Genomic DNA, 25,377 nt, shown 5'->3' with positions numbered 1-25,377 from the left:
AATGTTCTGTAATGGTAAAAGATTTGTTAGTTGTTCGGATAAACCTTTTATATATGGGAGAGTTGTATACGTAGTCTTGATACTGTTAATTTTATTGTTGTTGGTTTTATTGTAAAATTTATTTAGTCTTAATTTGAAAATAGTTTATTATGCATTATTTAGGAGGACATTTTTTGCTTTTTTATTGCAGTTAGTCTGTATTATGAATCTGTTAGTTTTATAGATATATCACCAAGACCTATAATTACAGACTTCTTGCTTGTAGACGAATGGATGATGAGATTTATATTTGAGATATCGTAAAGACCATGTTTCTTTTTTTTTTCTTAAGTTCCCAGAGGATTAATCCAGAAGCACGATTTGGATTCAGGGCTCAACATTCCAGCGAACTACAGGTACTCAGACTTACAGAATATATAGAATGTATATACAGAAGCAGCCTTCCTGGCTGTAAGCAAAGCCTTCGACACAGTGTGGCATGAAGGACTGACATACAAGATGAGAGATTAGAGATATAGTGAAACTCTAAGCGAGAGGAGATTAGAGACCAGATAAGAGCAGTTATATCTGAACATGGAATCGCGGAAGCTGGAGTACCACAGAGGCAGTCTTATTGTCCCTTTCGTTTAGCATACATACAGCAGACCTTCCAAGAACACCAGAAACATTTATCAGTCTTTATACAGACGACAATGCAAACACGGCAAAACACAAAAACCTGGATATAGCTGTAAAAAATCTACAGACGGCACTGGATGTGATAGAAGAATGGAGTATCCAATGGAAAATACCAATTAATCCAGAAAAATCCCAAGCAGCTATCTTCGAAAAGAGATAGCCCAGAAGAACAGCCAATAGTGCCAGACAGACCCATCAAATGACAAAACGAAGCTGAATACCAAGGACTCACAATAGACCAAGTTCTAACATTTACACCATACTATGTTAATGCGACAGTCCACAAAACAGCAACAAACAGAGCCGCAATAAGAGATCTCACAAGAAGCAGAAGAAGCAGATTGGCTGTGAAAATAAAATTCAGACTGATAAACAGCATCATACTAGCAATAATTATATATACATCTCATGCATTGGGGACACAAGTCATAGCAGGGTTTTTTTTTTAAATTTAATGTCTGTTTCGTCCCCCCGTTTTTAAGTGTTTTCTGTGTGTTTTCTGTGTGTCTTAAAGTGTCCTCAGTTTTAATTTTAACTTTATATATTGGACTTTACAACCATATGCCACATATTGCAACAGAACTTTATCAAAGAAATTTGATAATTACAAGCTGATATAATTGCACACCCACACAATTTGTACATCTATTCTCATTTATTGTCTCACAACTGTCACCTTCAAAAACAAAAATCTCAATAAATTACACACGTTTCATAAATATATCTCTAGAATAAATATAAATAACTTTTAAATAACTTAATGGTATAGAACATTACTTTCATCAAACAAACAATTACATTACACCTATCTCTACTGTATTGGATAAAATCTGTCTCCTCAAGAACTTCCCTGTTTACTGTCAAACAATTACAATAGCAGACTTGAGTTCTCCAATCAACAATACAAGATAGTTTGAACCATGTTCTTTCAACCATCAATTAATAGAGTACCGGCATGTAAGTAATGTTTTATTTATTTGTTCATTTATTAATTCATTACAGTTTAATAGACTATTTTACCAATTTGTGGGTCTTACCTTGTCTGCTTAAACATTTTATTCATTTTGAATAACCACAGACATGTAATATTGGCATAATTACTGTAATTTATATTGTTTATATCATCTATCTTTGTTTATCTTTATTAGACAACACCCTAATATGGGTTTATTATTTCAGCATTTATTTAACTTTGTATCGTGACCTGAAGATGCTTTGCATATTGTAGAAAGCGAAACCGGTCGTCTGGACAGTTAAATTAAATTGATTGTAAGTCCAATTTATTATTTCTTTTACCTTTTGAAATGGACTCACACAAGCAACACATTCATGATTTGATATCTCTGCGTTTTGGGTGTAGTCTAGAGAAACGTCAATCGAAGATCGAGGCTACGTCACTCCGCTAGTATCTATACAAGCATTTATGTTCATTGATGGATTGTTGGCCGTTGACAAAAACTGATGTCTAAAAGAAGCCTAGACAGTACGGCAAATATACCAAAGAAATTATTTTAAAAACAATGGCTTAACGGTTTAGAAGGAAATGAGTTCAAAGTAATTCTATTTCAAATACGACATGCATTTATGACAGAGTCCACTTTGTAATTACATATGTTTTTTAAGAACAGAATATATTCACGATACTCTTTAAATCGATTTGAATATTAAAAATTTTTAATCAATCATAATATCGTCTATAGATTTTATCAATATTTCATTTCTCGGGCCAAAGGTGTCAATTAACTTAAAATTTTCAATTACTGAAACCGTTAGTTTCAAGTTATTTAACTTGTATTTCGCTAGAGTTTATTAACCACGCAAAGTGCATTAACATTTTTATGATAAATTGGTAAATTTTACATCGTTCAATATATTTTGATGAAGAGTTGCATTAAAGCATAACGGTAAAATCAAATGCATTATTTTGATAACGATTTTACTTCAAGATACCACCAAAAGATCGTTACTTGTAAAATTGAGGCGATTATTGTATAAGATTATTTAAAGCACTTGTTTACTTCAAATTTTGTATAACAATTCGTTTATAGTACATTTTAATAAAAATATAAAGCACTATCATTAAAAAAGCTAAATTTAGACAGACCAATCACACAAAATTATAACATTATAACAATCTATTAAAGGTATATGTAATATACATACAAGCCTATTCAGTGGCTCATTTGGGCTGGCAGATATAACTGGAAGTATGTAGTTTACTGGGTTGATAATTCGAATCACACGTTAGTTAAAGAAATCTTTTAAACTCAGCAATACAATTTTGAACTGAAGAAATATTCCAAGTCAAAAGGTTTTTATAACCTTCAGATTGAAAAATAGTTATAACTTCAAAAAACTAAACTCACAGTAATCAAAAGTAATCTGACTGGACTCACTGTGATATCATCTTTGTAAAATAAGTAAAGTGGACAGAGCAAAATAAAGCAGATTTTGCAAAAATTGAGAGGACAGCCACACACATTTTCTGCAATCACAGGGTAATTGTTCGCTAATCCCTAAATACCTCAATCAGATCTTCTTATAACTTGATAAGGTAACAGTAGTAGCTTCTTACCTTATTTGTTTTTATAAATACATGACTCATGTCAGTTTTTCTACGTGCCTCAAGTAAGTTGTAGCTCCATCGTTTTCGTGGTCTTCTACTGATCGTCTTCCTTTTGGGGAACCGTCTCTCGCCGGCTTTATAACTCTATTTGTTCTCATTTGGCTTATATGATTGTTCCATTCCACTCTTCTATTTTCTATCCAGCTCTGTCCCATAGTATCTTACTTTCAATTTTTCTAGGACTTGAGTTCAGCAGTAGCTTCGAAACTGATAGGGTTTCTAGATGGTTTGCCTCTTGATTCAGTATTGTTCTAGTCTTCTAATCTTTTGATCTTCTTTGGGTTTTGGTCTTTATATAGGTTCTTAATTTTTTCATTCACAAGGAGTTGAATAGCTAACTTGGTTTGTTTGTTGTTACATAAAAACTTTTTTTATTAATTCTACAGAGTTTTTGTAGTTTTCTGGTTTTCGTTCAAGACGTACTATCTCAAAATCTAGCACGTCTGCATACTTTTCCCAGTTTGAATTTTTAAAGATAAATCTTCTTCTGAATCGGCCTAGTATCTGGCTACGTCGGTTCCATATTGGTTGATGTACAACATATCTTCAACATTGTTGGTCTATTTATTCTAATGTATTGCCGTTCCTCGTAATTTGGAGTTTTCTTTTCTACTTCTTTAAAACTTTTTCCTTAAGCACATATTTCAAAATCGTCAGCATAGAGGAAGTGCTTGGTTTAAGTCGACATAGGTCGGTCGTTTGAACGTATATTGGTGTTAGTATATAGATGCATTAGTGCTAAAATGCTTTCGTTGTGGGAAGCCGTTCTTTTTAACTCTCCACCTACTTAATTTGCTCTCCAGCACAACGAAAAAAAGGACTGTTTTGCAACAAAGAATGCACGATCCTGACAGGTGGTAGATAGTGGTAATTAAGAATATCATACAATTTTTGACGCAATGTATTATGCCTTATTGTATCATAGGTTGCTCTCAGATCTACGAAGGCAATAAGTTTTTTTCGGAGCCCTCTTTAATGTGTTCTGTTTGTGTAAGTACTTGGCTGGTGCATGATTTGGCGGCTCTGAAGTTGTTGTGGAATACGGTACTTGTCAAAAAATTTTCTATTCTGGTCAGGATGTTTCTCGTATCGTTTGAAAAACTGACGCAACAGGGAAATAGATCTGTAGCTAATGCGATTTGCTGGATTCTCTAATTGGCTTTAAAAAGGCTATTATTTTAGATTTTCTGTATAATTTTGGAGAATTGTATTACAGAATAATCAGATATATGTAGGATGCATACAATGGAGTTTTTAGTTCTTAGTGTAGAGAAGTTTACGAGTGTAAACGACCCAAATTCTTAAACTTCCACTCTGCAGTATTGATTACAATACGATAGTTAATTTATTCAAAATATATGTTAATAAAAAAACACTTTAAAAACAACAGATTCTAACGTGACAGTTGTAGAACATAATGAAATAATTGTTATAAAATTGATTTAAATATTAAACAAATATTTGTTGATATTAAACAAATGGATAAAAAGTATAAGTAATATAACCCTGTCAGATTTCCTATGAATACATTAATATTCATAGGAATATATTATTATATAATAAAATAAATTTGTACAATTTGGCATCGGTATACTTACCACTATGCGTCGTATTTGATTCTGCATCAGCAACTTCCGTTCGAGACCGTTTACAACTATTTTCTTCGGAAGAAGTGGTATTATCCATTTTTTCTTGTTTGATTAAAGGTTTTATATCCTCTTCGGGACTTGAACTTGTTAGCGGTGAGGAAGCTCGTCTTTTCGGAGTTGAAGAAGCAGCACCATCGACGCACAAATCTCCTGGAGCGGGTAGTCGTGGAGATGCTGGTGGTGGAGTATGAACCCTGTTCCCAGTTGCTTTCTTTCCTGAAATTAAATACTAGTTAATAATATTTTTAACTAGAAACTTATTGATATCATGTTCTTGCGATATAAAAAATTCTGAAAAGTTTAGCTAACGTTTCAACTATGGGATAATAGCAGTGAAATAGTAAGAATGTAGTGATCATACGTATAACTAAACCGATAGAGAAAGTAAACAGTCCAGAGGTATCACACATGATATTATAAAATATGGACCACAAAACTATACAGAATGGTCCTACAACATGTTCCAGAGAGCTGTAAAGCCCACAGAAATGGAACAACTGCCAAAGAAATGGAAACTAACAAGAAATCTAGTAATAAGTATAATATCGTCAATATAAGACTATATAGGAAGATACTAGAAGAAAAAATATAGCAAATATAAAGGAAAAAAGAGATATTCGGTAAAGACCAGGCTGATTTTACGGAGGGTAGATCAAACATAGACCAAATTTAAACACTAGAACAACTACTAGAAAAGAAAAATACAAAGGAAGGGTCAACGATCTCTCTCTCTCTCTCTTTAATCTTGATCCGGACGGTGTATAAAGGTAATCATGATGCCGTGTACTGCCCGTCTCCAAAGATCTTTATTTCTGGTCATTTATTGCATACTTATAATCCTGTAATTTGATCGATCCATCTTGGTGTGGATCTTCTTCGTGATCTTAGGCCGTTTACTTTTCCTTATATAATAAGTCTTTTCATGCTTGCTGCTATCAATGATATGCCGTTTAAGGATATAAATAATAATGCTATCAATATAATATTTGAGGACTTAGGCTTACCAGATCAGAACTTTGGAAGAAAAGCACAAATTCAGAACACAAAAACAGTTAACAAGTGCCAGAAAAACATAACAGAAGGATGATTCAGGAGAAACTAATTAGAGGAAGTCATGTTAAACGGGGAATGGAACGACAGAGGTAAATGGAAAAAATTGATTGGAGGAAGACTGTAAAGATTCAATATTTCAATGATTTATAATTGTTTTTAATATATTATATTAAAAATATTTAGGAAATATAAATATTTTTTATTAAATTAGTTGTGGTATGATCAGAATTATTACCCAAATCAATGTAAATAGAATTAGATACAAAATTTATAAAAAATTACTAAACTGTTGGTAAGGTAATAAAAATAATGTCAGAAATATATTGTAGAAAACATATATACAGACAGACAAATATAGATCTAATACTAGTTAATAACTTACTGTAGGAATATAATAATTATTTAAAAAATACTTACCAGAAATTGGAGCTGATATGCTTGGTCTCCTAGTATTAATAGTTGAAAGTGGTAAATTTCCCTCGTCTCCATCTCTATCTTTTTCGTTGTTGGTATAGCACTGACCGAAGTTTTCTTTGTTGCAGGATGTCACTTTGTGTTGAATAAAACGGACAATATCAGAGAGGGCGAAAGGTTTTTGACAGACGCCGCAGGTCAGAATGTCTTGATGGGGATCCTCTTCCACTCCATCTGCATCTGCTAAGACAAAAAATATTTGAAATGTGATACAAAAATCAACATTTGTTTAATAAAAAGTTAAAAATATTTTTATATGTTTCATGTCTAATATTTTAACAGTAGCTAGGAAGGTAGTTTCCTAACTCAAAAAAGAAAGAGAAAATATATAATAGTAAGTAATTCATTATTTAATAGGTAAAGGTTTTGTAATATATATGTAATAATTATATTAGTATTTGTGATATTTAGTTAATTTTAGACACGGTCGCCCTTTTGCATGGAACCTCCTTACAAAAACGAATTCTGGTTCAAACAAATCTGCAACAAACTCTATGGGTCCCATGCCAGAAGACATAGCCAAAAGCAGTCGCCAGTCTCCCAAAACATAAAAAAAACTATAAGAAAAAAGTTCGTTATCAGTTAAAAATTGTGAAAGCAGCACAACAACAAAGCCTACCACATACGAAATCCATAGAATCTGATGAACTAGCATACACATTAAAAGTAATTAAATTCCGAAAAGCCGCAACTGCTGAGAAAATTTATCTCGAATTTATAATAAAACACATGGAACCAAAAATAAATAAGTGGCTTTTTGAATTTAAGAACCAAGTAATGATTAATTATTACTATGAAGCGGCCTAATACATTCAAACCAAGCAAAATTATCGCAATGAGTAAACAGAGAAAAGTACCTGAATTATCTGAAAGCTATAGACCAATCGCTACTTTAAGCATATACTACAAGATGTTTTGAAGAATATTCTATATGAGACTTTCTTGGTTTGTAAACCCAAATATCGCTCCAGAACTATCGAATTTTTGCTAGGAAGAAGCTGAAATTTACACATTAAATGTTTTAGTTGCTATATCACGAAAAGTTACCTATGATGTCGACATACTGCTGTGAGTCTAAAAAGAGAATCATAGCAGAAAAAGAATCAAGCAAAGCCGAAGAAGAATCAACTATAACAGCAGATCTGAACACTAAGCAAATACTCATGGGACTTAAAAGCGAACCCATCAAAGACCATAGTCATGGATTTTCATCTTAACAATCATGAGGAACCTACGGACTGAATATAGTGTGCGGAGGTAATATTCTAAAGTACGACCCTTATCCAAAATATCTCGACCTGACACTAGACCGCAACTTAGCATTTAAAAAACACTTGCAACATACTGCAGCCAAATCAACATCATTCATAAGCTGGCAAATACATTATGGGGAATCAATGCAGATACATTCAGAATAAGCTTTAATGTACTGGACTGCAGAATATTGCACACCTGTCTGGCTAAACAGTCACCATATAAACATAAACTAAACAATGAGACACACAACGAGAACTTTAAAATCTACGCCAACGCAATGAATCCTAGTTCTTACCAATATCACTTCACCTAATGGATAAACTAGATCAAAGACGACTGAGACTAAAATCCAGACAACCATAAAAAAAACTGTTACTAATATGGCAAATTTCACATCTGAGGCGCACTGGATGGGCTAATAAACCAAGAGGTTAGAAATTAGGATCCTCTAGAGAACCTTACAGTCAATAGGCTTTTTTCTCCCTCGCCGTCAATAGTGCAATCCAAGAGGATATGAACGCATTATAGTGTTTGTAATAAATTCCTGAGTCAATGGGGTACTACCACCAGCTCAGTATGTGACAAATGTAGTACTGCTGAACAAATATTCAACCACATCGTCTTCAACTAAATTGTCATCATCATTGGGACTACAGCCCTTCATCAGCCAAAGCCTTCTTTAGATAGAACGTTCGTCGATTTAGAAAATTATTATACAGTGTTAATTATTTGTTATTTGGCAAAACCCCGTGGTATCAAATAATCTTAATCATATCTGTTTAATTTATTTTAGTTAAATCAATTCTAATTCAGAAAAATAAAATTGTATTGAATATTGGTCCAATTCATCTACATCTGGGCTCGTACATATTTAATATCTGACAATCAGTATACTAGAATATTGTTTCTTTAAAAACTAATAAACCAAAATAAATAGGCTTGAAAGAAAATATACTCTGTCTCAAAAATAAGTGGTACTGACTCTTCAAAACACTAGAATTTCATGTATAAACCTGCTGTGTGATTTGGAAAATGCCGTAACTTCCTATATCTAATAACTGTGAACGTCATATGTTATAATGCAATTAAAACTAATATATATATATATATATATATATATATATATATATATATATATTATATGCACATAATAAGTTATTGAAGACAGCCAAAAATAATATGCGAAGAAGTAACGTTCTTGTATAGTAAATCCTGTCATAAATTTTGAACACAAAAGTTGATCATTTATAGCATTGCAAGATATTTTATAATTAAATTACTACATTACTTTTGTTAAGATTTTTATGGAATAGATACATTATGCATGATTTCATATCTTAACAGTATCGATTTTGCAAAACAGCTGCGAGGTATTAAGGGCTTGATCCACCCTCTGCTACCACCGGGTGTCCTAATGACACTCAAGCAGGACTATAGTAACCCCTTCCTCCTCTCACTCCCCAATAAAACGACCCCACCAATAATAACCTTTCAATAACCGCTTTCAATTCACATTTTTAATTGATGCTGATGTTGAGGTTGCGATTTTAACACCGGACGTGTTTAAAAAGTTTGTTCCTAGCCACTACTAACACGAAATATACACTGAGAATTTTTGAAACATATTTAGCATTAGGAATGATATAATCAATAATAAAGATTATAAATTTTTTAATGAATCGTTTTATATGAAAACTGCTACATATGTAAATGTATAAGCATATATATAAGTATATATATATATATATATATATATATATATATATATATATATATATTTGAATAAACTCTAAAATAATGCAACCTCATTTTGTCTAATAATCGAAGAATGTCTTTAGATATAATTGCATTTTAATGCCACAAAAATATAAAAAAAAAATTTAAAGTGGCAAGAACTAAAACTAATATGTTAAGGTAAATATAAGCAAGTCATAAGGAGTCATTATTGAATATTAAATATGAAGCCTTCCTTTTGAATAATGACCGCTTAGGACTTGCTTACATTAAATTTCTTAAGCTAGTATTTAAATGCTTGCCTTTACGTTAAGTTTCTTTGCCTAAGTATGTTCTCAGTAAATTCACGGCCCAGAAATAAATTAAATATGTTAATGCTGGACCACTAGAGCAAAGCTGCAAGGGAAATTAAAAAATATCTCGAATAAATGTTTCTAGGAGAATCGATTGGCAGACAAAATCTTCCATAAAATATCAACGAGAGCTGGTATCCTACCGTAAAACTTAAAAGCCGAATAGAACGAGCTTGAGCTACATTTGCAAAAATGAGGAACGTACTTTGCAGCAACGATCTTAACATTGACCTTCGCGTTCGAATGACATATTGCTGTATATTTCCAGTGCTACTCTATGGATTAGCAGCGTGACTTCTGAGGCTACGCTTTAACGCTTGGAAACCTTGGTGGTGTGACATGTGACAACTAAGAATATACTGGGTCGACAGAGTTAAAAATCAGAAGATCCTTAGACGACTGAATAAAAACTCAACACAACTGGTCAATATAATACAGAGACGCAAGCTGGTCGCTGGTATAATACGAATACTTCGGTCACATTGTGGGACATACTGAAAAATATGAACTTTTACATCTAATCATTCAGGGAAAGATCCAAGGTAAACCAGATACTGGTAGAAGAAGAACATCTTGGCTGAAAAATCAACAATGGCACGGAAAATTGACTACATCATTATTTAGAACTGCTGTCAATAAAGTCTCGAGAGTGAATATTAGGTAGCCAACATGATATCCAACAATTTATAACGGGAATTAAATTACAAGAGAAAAAAAAAAGAAGATGAAATCTAATTCAATGGCCAGTTAGATCACCTGACACGATATCTTTGATTTTGGGATTAATTAAAATTCAAAGACTTAAAAAGTAATACTTTTTCAACATTTACTGGAGTTTCTTTTGTACCATTGTGTACATTTTCATTTTTATTTTATTTGTAGTAAACTGTAGAAACATAAATTAAAATGTTCGACCCTTTTCCATAAAAGCTAAAACTACAAAATTATTTAGGGTAGTCAATACTTTTTATCCACACTATATAAATATTCTCACAAGATATTTCCATTATTATAAGTAAAAATACAAATTACCTAGATCCTTCCGTCCCTACATTACATGACTCTCAAAAGAAACGAGATAAAACTGATTTTTTAATAAATACAATATCATTCTATTCTTAAAATTATTCCGAGATACCTGGGATATTAATGCTATTATGCTTTTACGGTAACTATTTTTATGTAATCTTCTTAGAGATGTACAATAACAAAAGGCAGGTAAGAGGTTACTTTGACCCTAAGTGAAAAGACGCTTGTATTGAATACGTGTTCGTCCAACCGAGTCCTAAAATATTTCTCACCCCTTGCTGACCACTCCCTTATTGACCAATGGTCTGCGCAAGGAACATTAAAGCCTACTTTTCATTGGTCACTACTGGACAATCGCTATGTTGCTGTTTTATCCTTTTATCCTTTTCAGGCATCCTGAAACGCTGAAATAAACGACAGCGCCAGTCATTCCTCTGGTGAATTTGAGGGGAATGTATTGATGCAATGATTTGAAATTCCGTTACGTGGAATTTCAGATATTGACGTTTTAAATGTTGACATGTTTATTATTATTCTCATGTAAGGGTTCCACAAAAGGATTTAAATTATTTGAACTTTATATTTATGAATTTCATATTGATTAAAAAAAAACCAAATAATATACTTTTTTGATGAAAATGTATATGGATAAAAACTAAAAAATATATATTATTTTAGGATACGTTTTAGATGAAAAGTTAAATTTAGCTGTTGTTGCCTTTACTTTATTTATACCATTATTAACAGTTCACCTTTACTATTCGTACTCAAATTATTTATGCTTCATCTCCGGCAACCAGAAAACATCTATGTCTCATTAACATCGGTATGCAGGGATTCACAAAAAAAACACAAGGAAGATACAGCGAAGAAAAAGCTTCAGTATCTAATGAAGTAGGAATTCGAACGAAACGGAGAGCCAAAGCCAATGAGCCAAATGAGTATATACAAAAGATCTTTTTATCATTTTATTTACATTGTTTTTATTAAACGCTAATGCTTCAGACTCATACGTTATAAGTTGTAAGTAATCATCGGTTATGATCAAACTTTTTACTAAGTCTCGATTTTACCAATAAAAATATGTCCGTAAGTTTGCCATACACGTCAAATATAACGCAACCCTTTTCGAAATTTTTCCTATCTCTACAGACAAGGAAGCATACTGTGCCCAAACCTGTACTGCCCATCTACTTGCAACCAAATTAACGCTAGTTGCAACCTATGCTGATGACACTGTTATTATGGCATCACATACCCGGCTTGAGGCTGCGTCTACAGGCTTACAAATCGCTTTCGACAAAATAAAAAACTGGTTACATATTTGGCGTTTGAAAGAAAATGTCTGTTCATGGAACGTTTACTATGAAACGAGGTAACTGTCTGCTAGTTGCACTTAATGGACTACAGCTTCGACACTTCAACCATGGTAAGTACCTAGGAATAGATCTGGATCGCAGATTAACAGGGTAGAAGCACATTTTCGCTAAAAGGAAACAAGTAGTTCTAAAACAGTATTATTGGCTCATAGGAAGAAAATCACAACTCACCCTCGAAAACAAATATCGCGATTTCGACTTATGGTATTCAACTATGGAGTACAGCCAGCAACTACAACAATGACATCATCCAAAGCTACTAAAAGAAGATACTACGTATGCTACTGACCGCGCCATGGTGTCTGCCCAAAAGTATAATGCATAAAGATCTTAATGTTCCGAGTAATAAAGAAGTAATAAAAAAGTTTAATGTATTCTCTCAGGAACGATTGAAATCACGTCCAAATCAACTATTACCAGAAGAAAGTAGAAGACTCAAGAGATTCAAACCATCCGACTGACCTACTAGGTTTTAGTTTTAATTAGGCTGTTAAGGATTAAATTAAGAATACATCTATTGTGCTGCCACACCCTAGAAATGGCAGTAATTGATGTCAAAAGATTGTAGCTACATACGAAGAAAAGCTTATTTGTAAGGTTCTGAAAGGAACACCAGAGAAGGGTCAAAAAAGTGTAGTGATAATGAAACAAGACTTTTGTCGATGGCCTAAGGAATATTTTGTTAATATAGTTAAAGAGGATCAAACAGGGATATAACAAGAACATGCTGATAAATAGGAATTAATGTTCATAGAAATATAAAGTATAAGAATTTGCTTTGACCTTTTTCCTCGAACAGTTCTAGTTCTTCTAGTCCTCTAGATTTTGAGATTTATAGTTTTGCCTTGTAATTACAGAAAAATAAAATTTGCTATGGTGTTTAAAATAAACAATTATTCCAAAACCAACGCAATATTACATCACAAGAGTAAATCTCTGAGTCATTATTAATTTCTATATCCATTAATTAACGAAAATCTTAAATATTATATATAATATTTTTTAATATAATCTCCTAAACTAAAAAGAATAAAATATCTTAAAATACAAAATATAGTCATCAATATATTCATCAGTGTAATGTTAAATTCAAATCACTGATATATACTATCATTTCTATAATTTTAAAATTATTGTATGAATCTTGTAATATCCCTCCAAATTTCCCGCATTGACCCTAATTGACCACCACTGAACAACGTTGAATTATGCATGAAACTGTATCTCTCAGGCATCAAATTCATGGTATATCGCTATAACTTTGAAAAACAATCCGAAAATTGCAGATCGATGAAGATATCAAATTGGCTATTTTCTCGTTCGATATATGTATTACAATTTGCTGTATTGGGCTTTTATTAGAGACATATAGCGCCGATGATTGATTTTCCGATTGGGTTTCGTTTTAATACATAGTAATGAGACGTGTTTATATAGAAAATATAGGGAATTGATTGCGTCTTTAAACAGTCAATGAATTGAGTATTCCTTTATATGAAGGAGATCAGACTACTATAAATTCTTCTGGAAAAAAACATAAATAAAGAGGTTATTTTATTTAGCTATTTTGAACGTTTTTAAATAAATGTTCTAGATTTTTTAGTCTTATCAGATAATGACAATAAGTTTATAATCAGAGATGTCTCACATACGGAAAATTCCTTGCACACCAAAAAGTGTTTATTTGTTCTGTATAGATACGCATACGCATTATGTATAAATACGAACAACCTCTATGTTCGTTTTCCGAGGTATTTACGATATGGTTATTCTGTAGTAATCGATTGATGTTGGGTCTAACAGAAGTCAACAATGTATTTACAATTAGAAAGTACTTGTTTATGAAGGGGAAATGGCAAAGTGAGCAAATATTATTTACTGCTTCCCTAGTTGGATGGGAATGACGTACCTACCGAAGATGTTTCATCTTACTTTTGTTTTGTAATGGGCTGATATTTTAGTAAGATTAAAGCTACATTTAAATATTGTATTCCCTATTTAAAATATTGTTGTTGTATTGTATGTTATTGTATTTCTGCACAACTTTTATTTTTGTCTCAATATTGTACTTGTTGTTAGTCTACAATGTCTTATTGCCTTTTCATCTATTTCTTGGTTAAACTGCTTAACGAGGATTTGAAAATTAAACATACGAAACTATACTTCAGATATGAACCTGCTCTTTGTTTACTTTAAGAAAGGTTATTATTCAGTTAGTAGAGAATCATTGGAATACTGGAGAATTGTCAGAGTTTCCTATAATTTTCTACTGGAGTTACTATTTTTATTTAGAGAAACTGGCATAATAACAAAAGAAACGATGTATTATAACACGAGCCATACCTTAACGTGTAGTCCTAATTATACTTATCCTAATTATAATTATTACACCAGTGCTTACATACGGATCGGAAACATGGGCAATGACGACCCGAGATGAAGAGTTACTGCCAGTCTTTGAAAGAAAAGTATTGAGGACCATATATGGCGGAGTAAACGAACAGGGTCTGGAGAAGGCGATATAACTTTGAACTCTATAGACTTTTTGGTGATGCAGATATTGTAAAGACCATCAAAATAAACCGCCTAAGGTAGGTGGGCCACGTTATGCGGATGGATGAGAGTGATCCCACTAAAATAACTATGCTAAACAGGCCTGTCGGAAGAAGAAGAAGAAGGGGACGACCTAAACTCAGATATCTGGACGATGTACAGGAAGATCTGAGGGAGATTGGAGAGAGGTGCTGGAGAAGACAGACTCTCGATCGGGAAGGATGGAAGAATGTTTTGAAGCAGGCCAAGGCTCACGAAGGGTTGTAGCGCCAACTGATGATGAATTATAATTATTAATAATAATTATAATTATTAAAGCATATAATGACAGGTCGGAAGACTAACATTTACCTCCAAAAGCTTGGTGATAACAATATTGTAACTCAAAATATCGCAATCAACCGGAGCCTATTTAAAAAGAAATCGTTGAGTCGTCCACTGTGGCTCTGTCTAGTAATGAACACTCTAGTTCAGATACTAAACTCCATCACTTGCTCTATTATCTGACCTTCCAGCTCCAATTTACATCTTAGTGCATTTACTGTTATAACCACACATATTTTCTTTTTTGGTGAAATTAACATGTTAAATTTTCTGGCGGTTATATTAAATTGGTGCAGCATATGTTGTAAATCATCTTTAATCTCAGAGAGTAGTATTGCGTCGTCTGCATAGCAGATTATTTAAAATTGTGTTTCTCCCATTTGGTATCCTTTTTTAGTTCTTACCTTTTTTATTATTTTATCCATAATTAGGTTCAACAATAAATGGCTTAGGAAGTATCTCTATCATATCCCAGTGCCTCCAGCTTCAAGAAGGTTAGTTAATTCTTTTTCTACTTTTACTTTTATTGTGTTTCTTTGATGGATATTTTCGATTGATTAGTCCTTTCGATTCGATTGATTTCGTTATTCCTAGAGATATTTCTCTTGCGTACAATCAGTGGATAAAGTTCTTTAATTTGACCAGATCAAATGCCTTCTTAAAGTCCACAAAACATAGATATGCCGGTTTTTGTATTCTAATGATTTCTCTTGCACGTGCCTCATTATAAATATAGCGTCGGTGCTTGATATTCCCGATAAAGAGGTTATTGGAATGGAGCCCAAGGAAAGACAAGAGAAGTGTCGGTCGACCACCTACACGATGGGCTGACGATTTAAGAAGAAAAAATAAAGACTGGATCATTTTATCTAATAATAAAATAATTATATCACTCGAAAAGAAAACTAGGGTCAATGGGCTGATAATCAATGTACGGAAGATAAAGTATATTGAAACAGGACACAACTTGAAAAATATATTGAAACACAAAATGAAACAACATATTTAAAGACAAAACAGATTGAAAATAACGAACACTGTTATCAAAAAAAAGAAATTTGAATATATAGGGGTTAACGTAACCTATAAGGTCCGAAAAATAGGGAAAAGAATTGCATTAATACTTAATTCTGATCCAATCAACAGTGCTGTACAGCATTAAAACTAAGAACATAAACAAAAAAAAACTGCTTTGAATTTACCTAAACGAAGTGTTCTGAGAAATAAATCTGGAGGAGTTAAACTGCGCGAAAGCAAGCGCAGAAGACAAACACACGTCGATATTAAAGAGTTTTAAGGAAAGTTAGAAATAAGCAAGATCATTTGAACAAAAAGACTGATGGTTGATACATATAGCAAGAATAATGTAGCACATTATGGGCAAAAATACGTTGCTGGGATGTAAAGGAAAAAAAAAAGATGGTAAAAAATGGGAAGAAAAAAGTTAAGATAATTCACAAAAGTCATTGTTACAAATTGAACAATGACAAAGAGAGCATTTGGCTAGAAAATTAGAATGGTAAATAGCTTAAAATATAAAATATAAAAATATAATCATCATCATCTAGCTTCAAAGGTCCATTGCTGAACATAGGCCTCTTCCTTGTGCTGTCAATCGTGTCTATCTTGCGCCCCTCACATCCAGTTTTCTCTTCTCTTCCCTTGGTCTCCATTCCAATAACCTGTTTGTTCATCGCCCATCCTTCATTCTAGCTATGTCTCGTTTTCATCTCCATTTTAGTGTGGCTATCATTTTGATGACGTCAATCACCTTGGTTCTTCTCCTGACCTCTTCGGTTTTTATTTTGTCTCACAGAGTTATCTCTAACATGGATCACTCCGTTCTTCCCTGTGTGACTCTCAGTTTGATAGCCGAGGCTTTTGTTAAAGTAAGTGTTTTTGCTCCGTACTTCAACACTGGGAGGATGCATTGTCAATAGGTTCTTCAGACCTGTGGGCAGCTCATTTTTAAAAGTTTTTCTCAGTTTTGCATATGATGCCCATTCAAGACCGATTCTTCTCTTCAGTTCATGGGTCTCAGTATTCCTGCCAATCATAATTGCATGTCCTAGATATTTATATAGGTTCCCCAATTATATCCTCGGTTCCACAATAGGTATGTAATGTTCCACAAGGTAGGTAATGAGTAAAAAGACCACGTAAACGATGGAAAGACAACTTACTGAAGGCACATTGAAAAACAGACAGAGTAATGTCTAACTTAAAAGGAAGAAGAAGAGAAGAGGTATTTATATTCATTTACGAGTTCTATTTCTTGCCCACCAATACTGACGTTCTGGTTGAGTGCCAAATGTGTCATTATTTTTGTTTTCGAGATGTTTATACTTACGCCTACATTTTCTGTAGTCGCAAGAATTCCTGTACCATATCTTGCCGTTCCTAGATCTTTAGCTATTATGATTACATTATCGGCAAAGCGTAAGTTGTTTAGATATCCTTCATCTATTTTTATTCCCTTATAGTCAGCCTATAGTCAGCCAATACAAATTCTCTAAAGGAATTTTTAGCACAGTATTATAAAGTTTAGGATACATTGGGCCTCCTGCTGCTCTATTTTTATGCGATTACTATTAGTATATAATTTAACAGTGGTTGTTGCCTGTAGTCTAGCCTGCATTTTTTAAGCGCCTGTAGTATTTCGCTTAGCTAAACTGTGTCAAAGGCTTTGTGAAAATAGACAAATATTAGCATGAGAGGTTTATTGTATTCCACTACTTTCTCTATTAATTACAGTTTTTGTCGTTTGTATATGGTCATTAGATTGGTTGATAAGTCTCTAATTTTTTTTCCATTATTTTAACGATTAGATTTATAAGAATAAGTTTGTATAAAAAAATAGAAACACGAACTGACTTAAACTAAATACCGATATATACAAATAATGAGAAGAAATTTCAGACAAATCTAATAGGAAAAGATGGGGGTGGGGTAGATGAGCACATCAAAAAAGAATAAAAATAACTAGTAGAAATAGATGACGATATATACACATTTTAATATCCTATTATAGACACAAGAGCCGATATAGAAAATAAAAAATATTTAAAGAATAAACTTCTATGATTCTATGTTATAAGAAAAGAATATAAAATAACTTTTATGTTATAAGAAACGCAGAAACGTAGTAAAATCATTTTTACCTAAGCAACTGGACTATATTGACAATCTCACAATAAATAAGCTTCCAAAAACTAACTAAATTCCTTTATTACTCGTGTTAGCCAATGTTTTCATCAAATTACGTGACATGCTGTGACAACCAAGACCAAAAAATGTGATTACTGACCTCCTTTGGGCATCAAAAAACAAAAAGAAAATCTTATTATGGCCCCAGACGTGTCTGAGTAGAGCCTCAAGCATGCCCTTCGGATTGGTCTCTCTGTTTGTTAGAGTGTCTGTATATTATCTTCCAGTGGGAGAACACCCTTTGAAAATGCTTCACTCCAAATAAAAAGAATATTAAAACTTACTGGATAGAAAATATTGAAAAATTGAGATTTTTTAAACAATTGGATATTTAAAATCGTAAGCATTTACGATTTTAATTAATTTACGATTTATTAATTATTAATTAATTAATTACGATTAAAAACTCTATTTTTCGGTTTTTTTAGATCTCGGCAAAAGAAGTTATTTATCAAAAAAATATTAGTTTTAACTAGTCACAATACTGGGTGGACGAACATTTTTCCGGTGAAAAAATTTTGACAAATTAAAAAAAAAAAAAAGTATACGTTAAATAGTACCTTCACATAATAATGATTGATTAACTTAGCAGAATCTTTTTTAATGTCCTCATAACTTAGCGAAAAAGATTATGTACAAATATAAATAATTTTTTTATGATTGATTGAATCTTTTCAAAACTGTGATATAAAGTTAGAACAGACAAAAAAATTAATTTTAACTATAAACATTATTTTATTACAGATAAGATATATCTGAGATGATCTAAATAGATCTGAAGATTGGACCATGAAACAAAACAAAATATCAGGGTCTGTTTAGGCTGCAGTCTAATATTTTTGGCTTCAATAAAATATTCTTATATCAGAACCAAATAAGTCTATTTACATTAACGTTTTCGTTTTAATCCCATTTGAATATCGAAAAATTTTAAATAGTAAGTTTACCAAAATTAGGTCGAACTTATACCGATAGCATGTTTATTTCACATAATTGAAATAATTGGAATTATCCAAACGGATAAAAATTTCAAAACGTTGTCGGTCTTATCGGACCATCATGAGTGAAAACCTAAAAGTAAGTATTTTCATGTTAATATAATTAATGCAAAGAGGTTGACTATTAAACTAAAAAAACGTGGTATATATTCGTTAGCCATATTCAATCAAAAACGTTAGCCATTGAAATTAGCTACTTAGTAAGGTGTGATAACCCTTAGTATACATATTAAATTTATTAAATATTAAAATTGATGTGACACGAGGTCGATGTTAACAGATTTCACTTTAAGGTACGCGAGTGTCCTGAGAAAGATACTAACCAACTAACTGCTAGAACAGGAAATGAAATGGATTCCAATTGACAAGGCCTTTAAGACAGGTGATCGTTTATTTTTAGTGGTTACTCAAAAATTAAACGCTCACTATGGGTTATGGTTTAAACCAAATGTGTAAATTATATTTATGTTTTACATTGTATTAAATATAATGATTATTTCTTAAGTGAACTTAAAGTTCTTCTTCTTCTTCTTCTTCTCTTCTTCTGCGGCACTAATACTAATACTACTAGCTCAAATTAAGCCTTGCCCTCCTTTATTTTTTGCCTCCACCCTTGCTTGTCTGTGGCTGATCTTCTCCATACACGGACTCCTAAAAGGGCTTGTGCGTCGCTGTTTACTGTGTCTTCCCAGCGCTTTCTTGGCTTTCCAACCGGTCTCTTTCCTTGCATTCTAGCATCCAGTGCTCTTTTTGGTAGCCTATCCTCTCCCATTCTTATCACATGTCCGGCCCATTGCAATATTTATATTTTAATGAAATATGACAGTGGTGCTTCCTTCTTCTTCTTCATGTGCTATCTCCTCTAAGAAGGTTGGCAACCATCATGGCAATTTGCACTTTCGATACCGCTGCTCTAAAGATGTCAGCAGAAGTGCAGTTAAACCAAGCTCTTAAATTGTTTAATGACCCAGATATTGCAGTTTTCTGACTTAAATTGTATTTACAACCTCTTTATCTTTTCCCATTATTTTAACACCTCGACATTCGTGACTCTATTCACCCAACTTATTCTTAATATCCTTCTGTAGGCCCATAACTCGAAGGCTTCTAATCTGTCCGAAACATCTTTCTTTAATGTCCAAGCCTCCAACCCATAAAATAATACGGAGAACACGTAGCATCTCAGAGGTTTTATTTTTAAAGAAATTGAAATGTCCCTGTGCAGAGTACTTTTTACAGTTTGTTGAAAGAATTTCTTGCCTGTCCTATTCTTGCCTTAATTTCTTCTGTGTACTCATTATTTTCGTTAAAATTATTGTACCCAGATATTTATATTTTTCAACTTTTTTAATTTGTTCTCCATGTATTGTTGGGAGAGGGCAAAATAAGCTCTGTTTGCCTGCGTTATTCTTTTTTGCATTTCTCCATTTGCTGAACTTTTGAGATAGCTTAAGTATTTGTAAAGTATTGATAACAGAAAAAATAGAACAATATGGAAGCCATAGTCCAATAGATTGTTTATATTGTATGGTTGGTTGTCTACGTAAGGAAAAGAGGTAGAGTGTAAAAAAATGCAATTAAAAAAAAGATTAAAAGTTCATATTTCTTGACAGAAGATTGTAGTAAATAGTGAATAAGTTCTGACTTTCTAAAATCAATTATCGTTGGAATTGACTGGATCAGATAAGATTAAATTGGAATTATATATAATAGTGCGTACATCTAATAACGAAAAAGAAAGATATATTTGATAATGTAAGTATTTTCGATACTATGGTATGGCGCAGAGAAAATAAAAAGCTTGATAAAAGTTATACGGTAAGAAGGTCTGCAGAAAAATTGGTTCATTGGTTAAAAAAAGTTCATAATCCCTGTAAATTTGACATATTAAAACGTATGTGGGTACATTTAATAATTGTCATTTGAAATTATTTTAATAATTTTCATTTAAAAATTAAACATTAAAATGAATTATTTGGAAATCATGATTAATGTTTTCTATATCTATGAATTGGTGTGGACATGTCACTGGCTAACGCACCGTTGCATATTTCGATGATGTTTGTTTCAATAATGAGTATTTCCTGAACGTACACATACAACAAAAAATCCCCGGAGGGTAAAAGGACAAAGCCAAACGAGATGTCCGTTGTTTTCTCTCATTGTAGTGGTCCACGCAGAGATGCTATAATAAGTACACACCTGGACATCTATTGATTAAAAATGGCGCCCTCAAAGGGTTCGGGCTGTTCAATTTATCGTGCATAACAACAGTTCTAGTAAAAACCGAAAATAGTGACCACCATAAACATGGAGACTGATTATTATTTACGAAGAAAGTAAAAAAATTAAATATCCAACTTTATTTACTAAAAAAATAAACCACAAATAAAACAAAATTGGAAAAAATTATCACATAAAAATACACAACACACTGAAATATATTATGAATTTTATCCACAAAAGCACATGACATACTAACATAACATACAAAATTCTTGTAAATTGAATTAAATATAGAAAATGTGTCGAAACCATCAAAAATATAATAAATATTTTAACCGCAAACGCTAGAAATTAAAAAAAAAAAAGTAATAAGTATCTATTAGACATGATTTTAAGATATTCTAAAGCAAAAGTTCGGTTGCCAGGAACTACAACAACAAAATTCAAACTGATAATCGAATAGGCATAGCAAGGGGACCTTATATCCTCAGAAGTATCTTAATACATTAACACTTTCGATACTGTTGCCGTAAAAGTACGATATTCATTTGAAGCTTTGATGAGCCAGCACCGTACTATTACGCAAATTAATCTCCATCGTTCAGGTTATGTCACCGTACATTTTTAAGTATTTACATTTTTGAAGAGCTATAATCGTAATAGTTTGTTCTACATTGGTCATCTTGCTTACTAGTATCGTTCATGTACGTTACGATCCACAAATACACCGTACTTATGCCGTACATACACGGCAGCACATCACCCACCCTAGCGACGTACTTTCTGAATACCGTTTTTTCTTGAAGTTTTACGAAAAAAAAATCTACTACTTCGATAAAACGAAAATAAACAAACTACCCACAAACGGAAAACGATTCAACCATTTCAATATAAAGAATGTAAACTATTGAGTGGCCGTCTTGATCGCCAAGTGCAAAATTTTCCCGGCCCGTATATTTGTGAGCAACGCACAACCGATACTTGGCCCGTAGCGAAAGGGTTAATCTCATTCTATAAAATTAAAGAAGGACAGTATTCTACAATAAAGAAAATCCAAGCAGGGAAGACAAGTCTAGTTAATCTGGTCCTTTAATCTAACTCAAATAGAAGATATTAAAATTGCTACATTAGCAATTGCTATAATTCCAATACACAACAGCAATAACGGCTCGGCGGGAAAAACTGTAGGCGGCCATTAACCAAGCAACATATTGGACTATGATAAATGATCCAACATAACAGATTTGAAAAAACACTTGTACATATTAACAAGAAACAGGTGCTGTACACGTACACAAATAAAGTGAAATACTAGGCATGCATTGTGCTTCATCCAAAAGCTCACGAAAAACAAAAGAGAAGACCTTCGACCTTACATGTAGGAAGTTGTACTAGCTTATTTAAAGAAATTATAATCTGTTCGCATATAACGAAACAATAATTTATATATTATTCTCATTTAAGAACTCGCTTCGCCTACGAAGACACCTGGCAATAATAAGGAAGCTAAAAGGATGAGCCTAACAATAAATAAGGAGAAAACAAATATAGAACCCCTACAAACCCATCACTTTATAGACCCCTATAAAATTATTAAACTCTCCAAGATATAGCAAACTGGTCACTGGCATCCTTTGGAGACCACTAAAATCATCACTTCGGATAGGTAAACTCATTACCAGAATTTTTACTTTAAGGCATTTATTTATAATTCGACAGATAACCTGTTAATTATTACATTTCTTGTTTGCAAATTTAGCTGAATAGAATTTCGATAGCGAACTTTTTGACCATATACCCAACCATGTTGACCATTTTGACCATGTTCTCAACTTTGCTATTTTATTTTTCGTCCGCTTTGGCTTAGGACGTAATCAATGATCACGTCACTGTCCATGTTGAAACAACAAGGACAAATAAAACGAAATTTTTCCTTTCGCATAGTAGGAGGTAAGTATCAATAGTGGAATTAGTGGAATTCCCAACTACCAGCCAATCCTTGCATTTAATATATCCGGATTTGGATTCTTCTTCCAGATTAGTAAACTTAAGCGGTATGCAAGGATCTTGTGGTCTTAACCTGCCACGGGATGCAGGTAGATCAGTGATAAGTTTGCAATTTTCTCAATGTCTATTTTAAAATCCTCTTGATTGAATTGCGGTAATGAGTTTGTACTATCTACGACAGGGGCAAATATTCGGAGAGGGGTTGTATGGGGAAATCCCCCACCAAGAAGGTGGTGTTTCATTGGAAGTTAAAGGTGAAAATGTCCAACAAACATCCAACAGAGTTTTCCCTGATATCCGTCGGAGTATTTTCATCTCTGTTGTTTCTAGTAGTCGTCTTATTTTTAGACTTATATGTTAATATAGATCTAATTGCTGCTTTATAGATTCTTGTTTTTGTATCTTGTCCTAGGTGTTTGTTCTTCCAGATTGTGTCAATAAGAGATTCCGCCGCTTTACTTGCTTTTAAGCTTTGTTGTCGTACTTCTTCTTTAACATCTCCGTAACTAGTTATATCTATTTCCAGATATCTAAACCTTGCTTCCTGCTTTATTATTTTTCCATCAATTTCGATTTTATATCGTAGTGGGTATTTATTTAGATGTTGTCATACATTTGGCTGCTGATAATATCAGCAAAAAAACTCAACTATATGACAACATCTAAATACTCACTACGATGTAAAATCGAAATTGATGGGAAAATAATACAGCAAATGTATAACAACATCTAAATACCCACTACGATGTTAAATCGAAATTGATAGGAAAATAATAAAGCAGGAAGCAATGACAACAAAGCTTAAAAGCAAGTAAAGTGGGGGGATCTCTTAATGACACAATCTGGAAGAACAAACACACAAGACAAGAACTAAGGCAGAATACAAAATTAGTAGAAATATCGTTTTTTAAAACAAAATGCAGATATAGATAAATATGAAATAAAATTACCACCGCAGGTACTCTTACGGTCAAGCATTACGGAATTGAAAGGCGTTGATGATGCTGATAACGAGCAAAAAAATATTTAAAATTAATGAATTAAGTAACCGTGAAAATAATTCCAAATATGAAAAAAGGTTAGCTTTCTCTTGTCTTCAAAGTTCTCTTGCTTTTTTCTCTTAAGTACTTTAATTTGCTACTATCATTAAAGAAAAATTATATTTTATAATCGAAAAATAATAAAATTCGTGTTCGAACTAAATATAAACTTTTAAAACTTAAAAAGCTATTACTGATTAATTTTGTAACTAGCCTTTTATTCTAGCCTTTCTTTTCTATAAAAATAAGGAAGATATCGTTAAAGCGGAAATAATGACAACGAAAACAATGGTATATTAAAGCTTTTCATTTTATATATAAAATATTCTATAAATATTTAGGCTAAGGGACAATTAGATACTTATACAACAATATAATCAAATAATAATGCGTAACCGTTTCTCGTAATTAATAAAATTGATCATGGTTTGGTACGATTTTATCTTAATGCAACAAATTATATTTTCTAAAGATACACTTTTGTTGATTTTAAGTGCGTATCCTTTATTTTTTCGTAAAATATAGCTGTTGCGAAAGACTATTAAGAACAGGCCTCTTGATTAGAAATGGTATCACACTATCTCTGATTAAAACTTTTGCTCCACAGTAATGTCCAGAACAATCCCCTAAAATACGATACTCGACTGATACTTGGTATTATTTTATAGGCTCTTACAGAGACAAATGAAGACCGGGTGGCGACATTTATTGCGGAAAACCGTGAAACAGTTAAGACTCAACTTTTTGCAGCGGTTGTTTTTGATTGAGAATTAAGTATGAAGCGGTTTGT

At 32.5% G+C, this 25,377-nt stretch overlaps 1 protein-coding gene across 2 annotated transcripts in view; it reads right to left on the bottom strand.

Moving 5' to 3' along the window:
• The window catches only part of Cph (BCL11 transcription factor chronophage), a 153,822-nt gene that overhangs the window by 33,951 nt on the left and 94,494 nt on the right, over window positions 1-25,377 (bottom strand). The window contains exons 2-3 of one of the 2 annotated variants that reach the window (XM_072526616.1): window positions 6,424-6,663; window positions 4,903-5,169 (exon numbers count right to left, since the gene is read on the bottom strand). In XM_072526616.1, the coding sequence (XP_072382717.1) occupies window positions 4,903-5,169; window positions 6,424-6,663 (507 nt within the window). The remainder of the gene's footprint in view (window positions 1-4,902; window positions 5,170-6,423; window positions 6,664-25,377) is intronic. The other variant, XM_072526617.1, reaches the window with a different exon arrangement.

The sequence above is a fragment of the Diabrotica undecimpunctata genome, chromosome 3, assembly GCF_040954645.1.
Source record: "Diabrotica undecimpunctata isolate CICGRU chromosome 3, icDiaUnde3, whole genome shotgun sequence".
Taxonomy (NCBI): Eukaryota; Metazoa; Arthropoda; class Insecta; order Coleoptera; family Chrysomelidae; genus Diabrotica; species Diabrotica undecimpunctata.
Note: the sequence above shows the minus strand (reverse complement) of the source record. Positions and strands in the feature narration are given on the sequence as shown.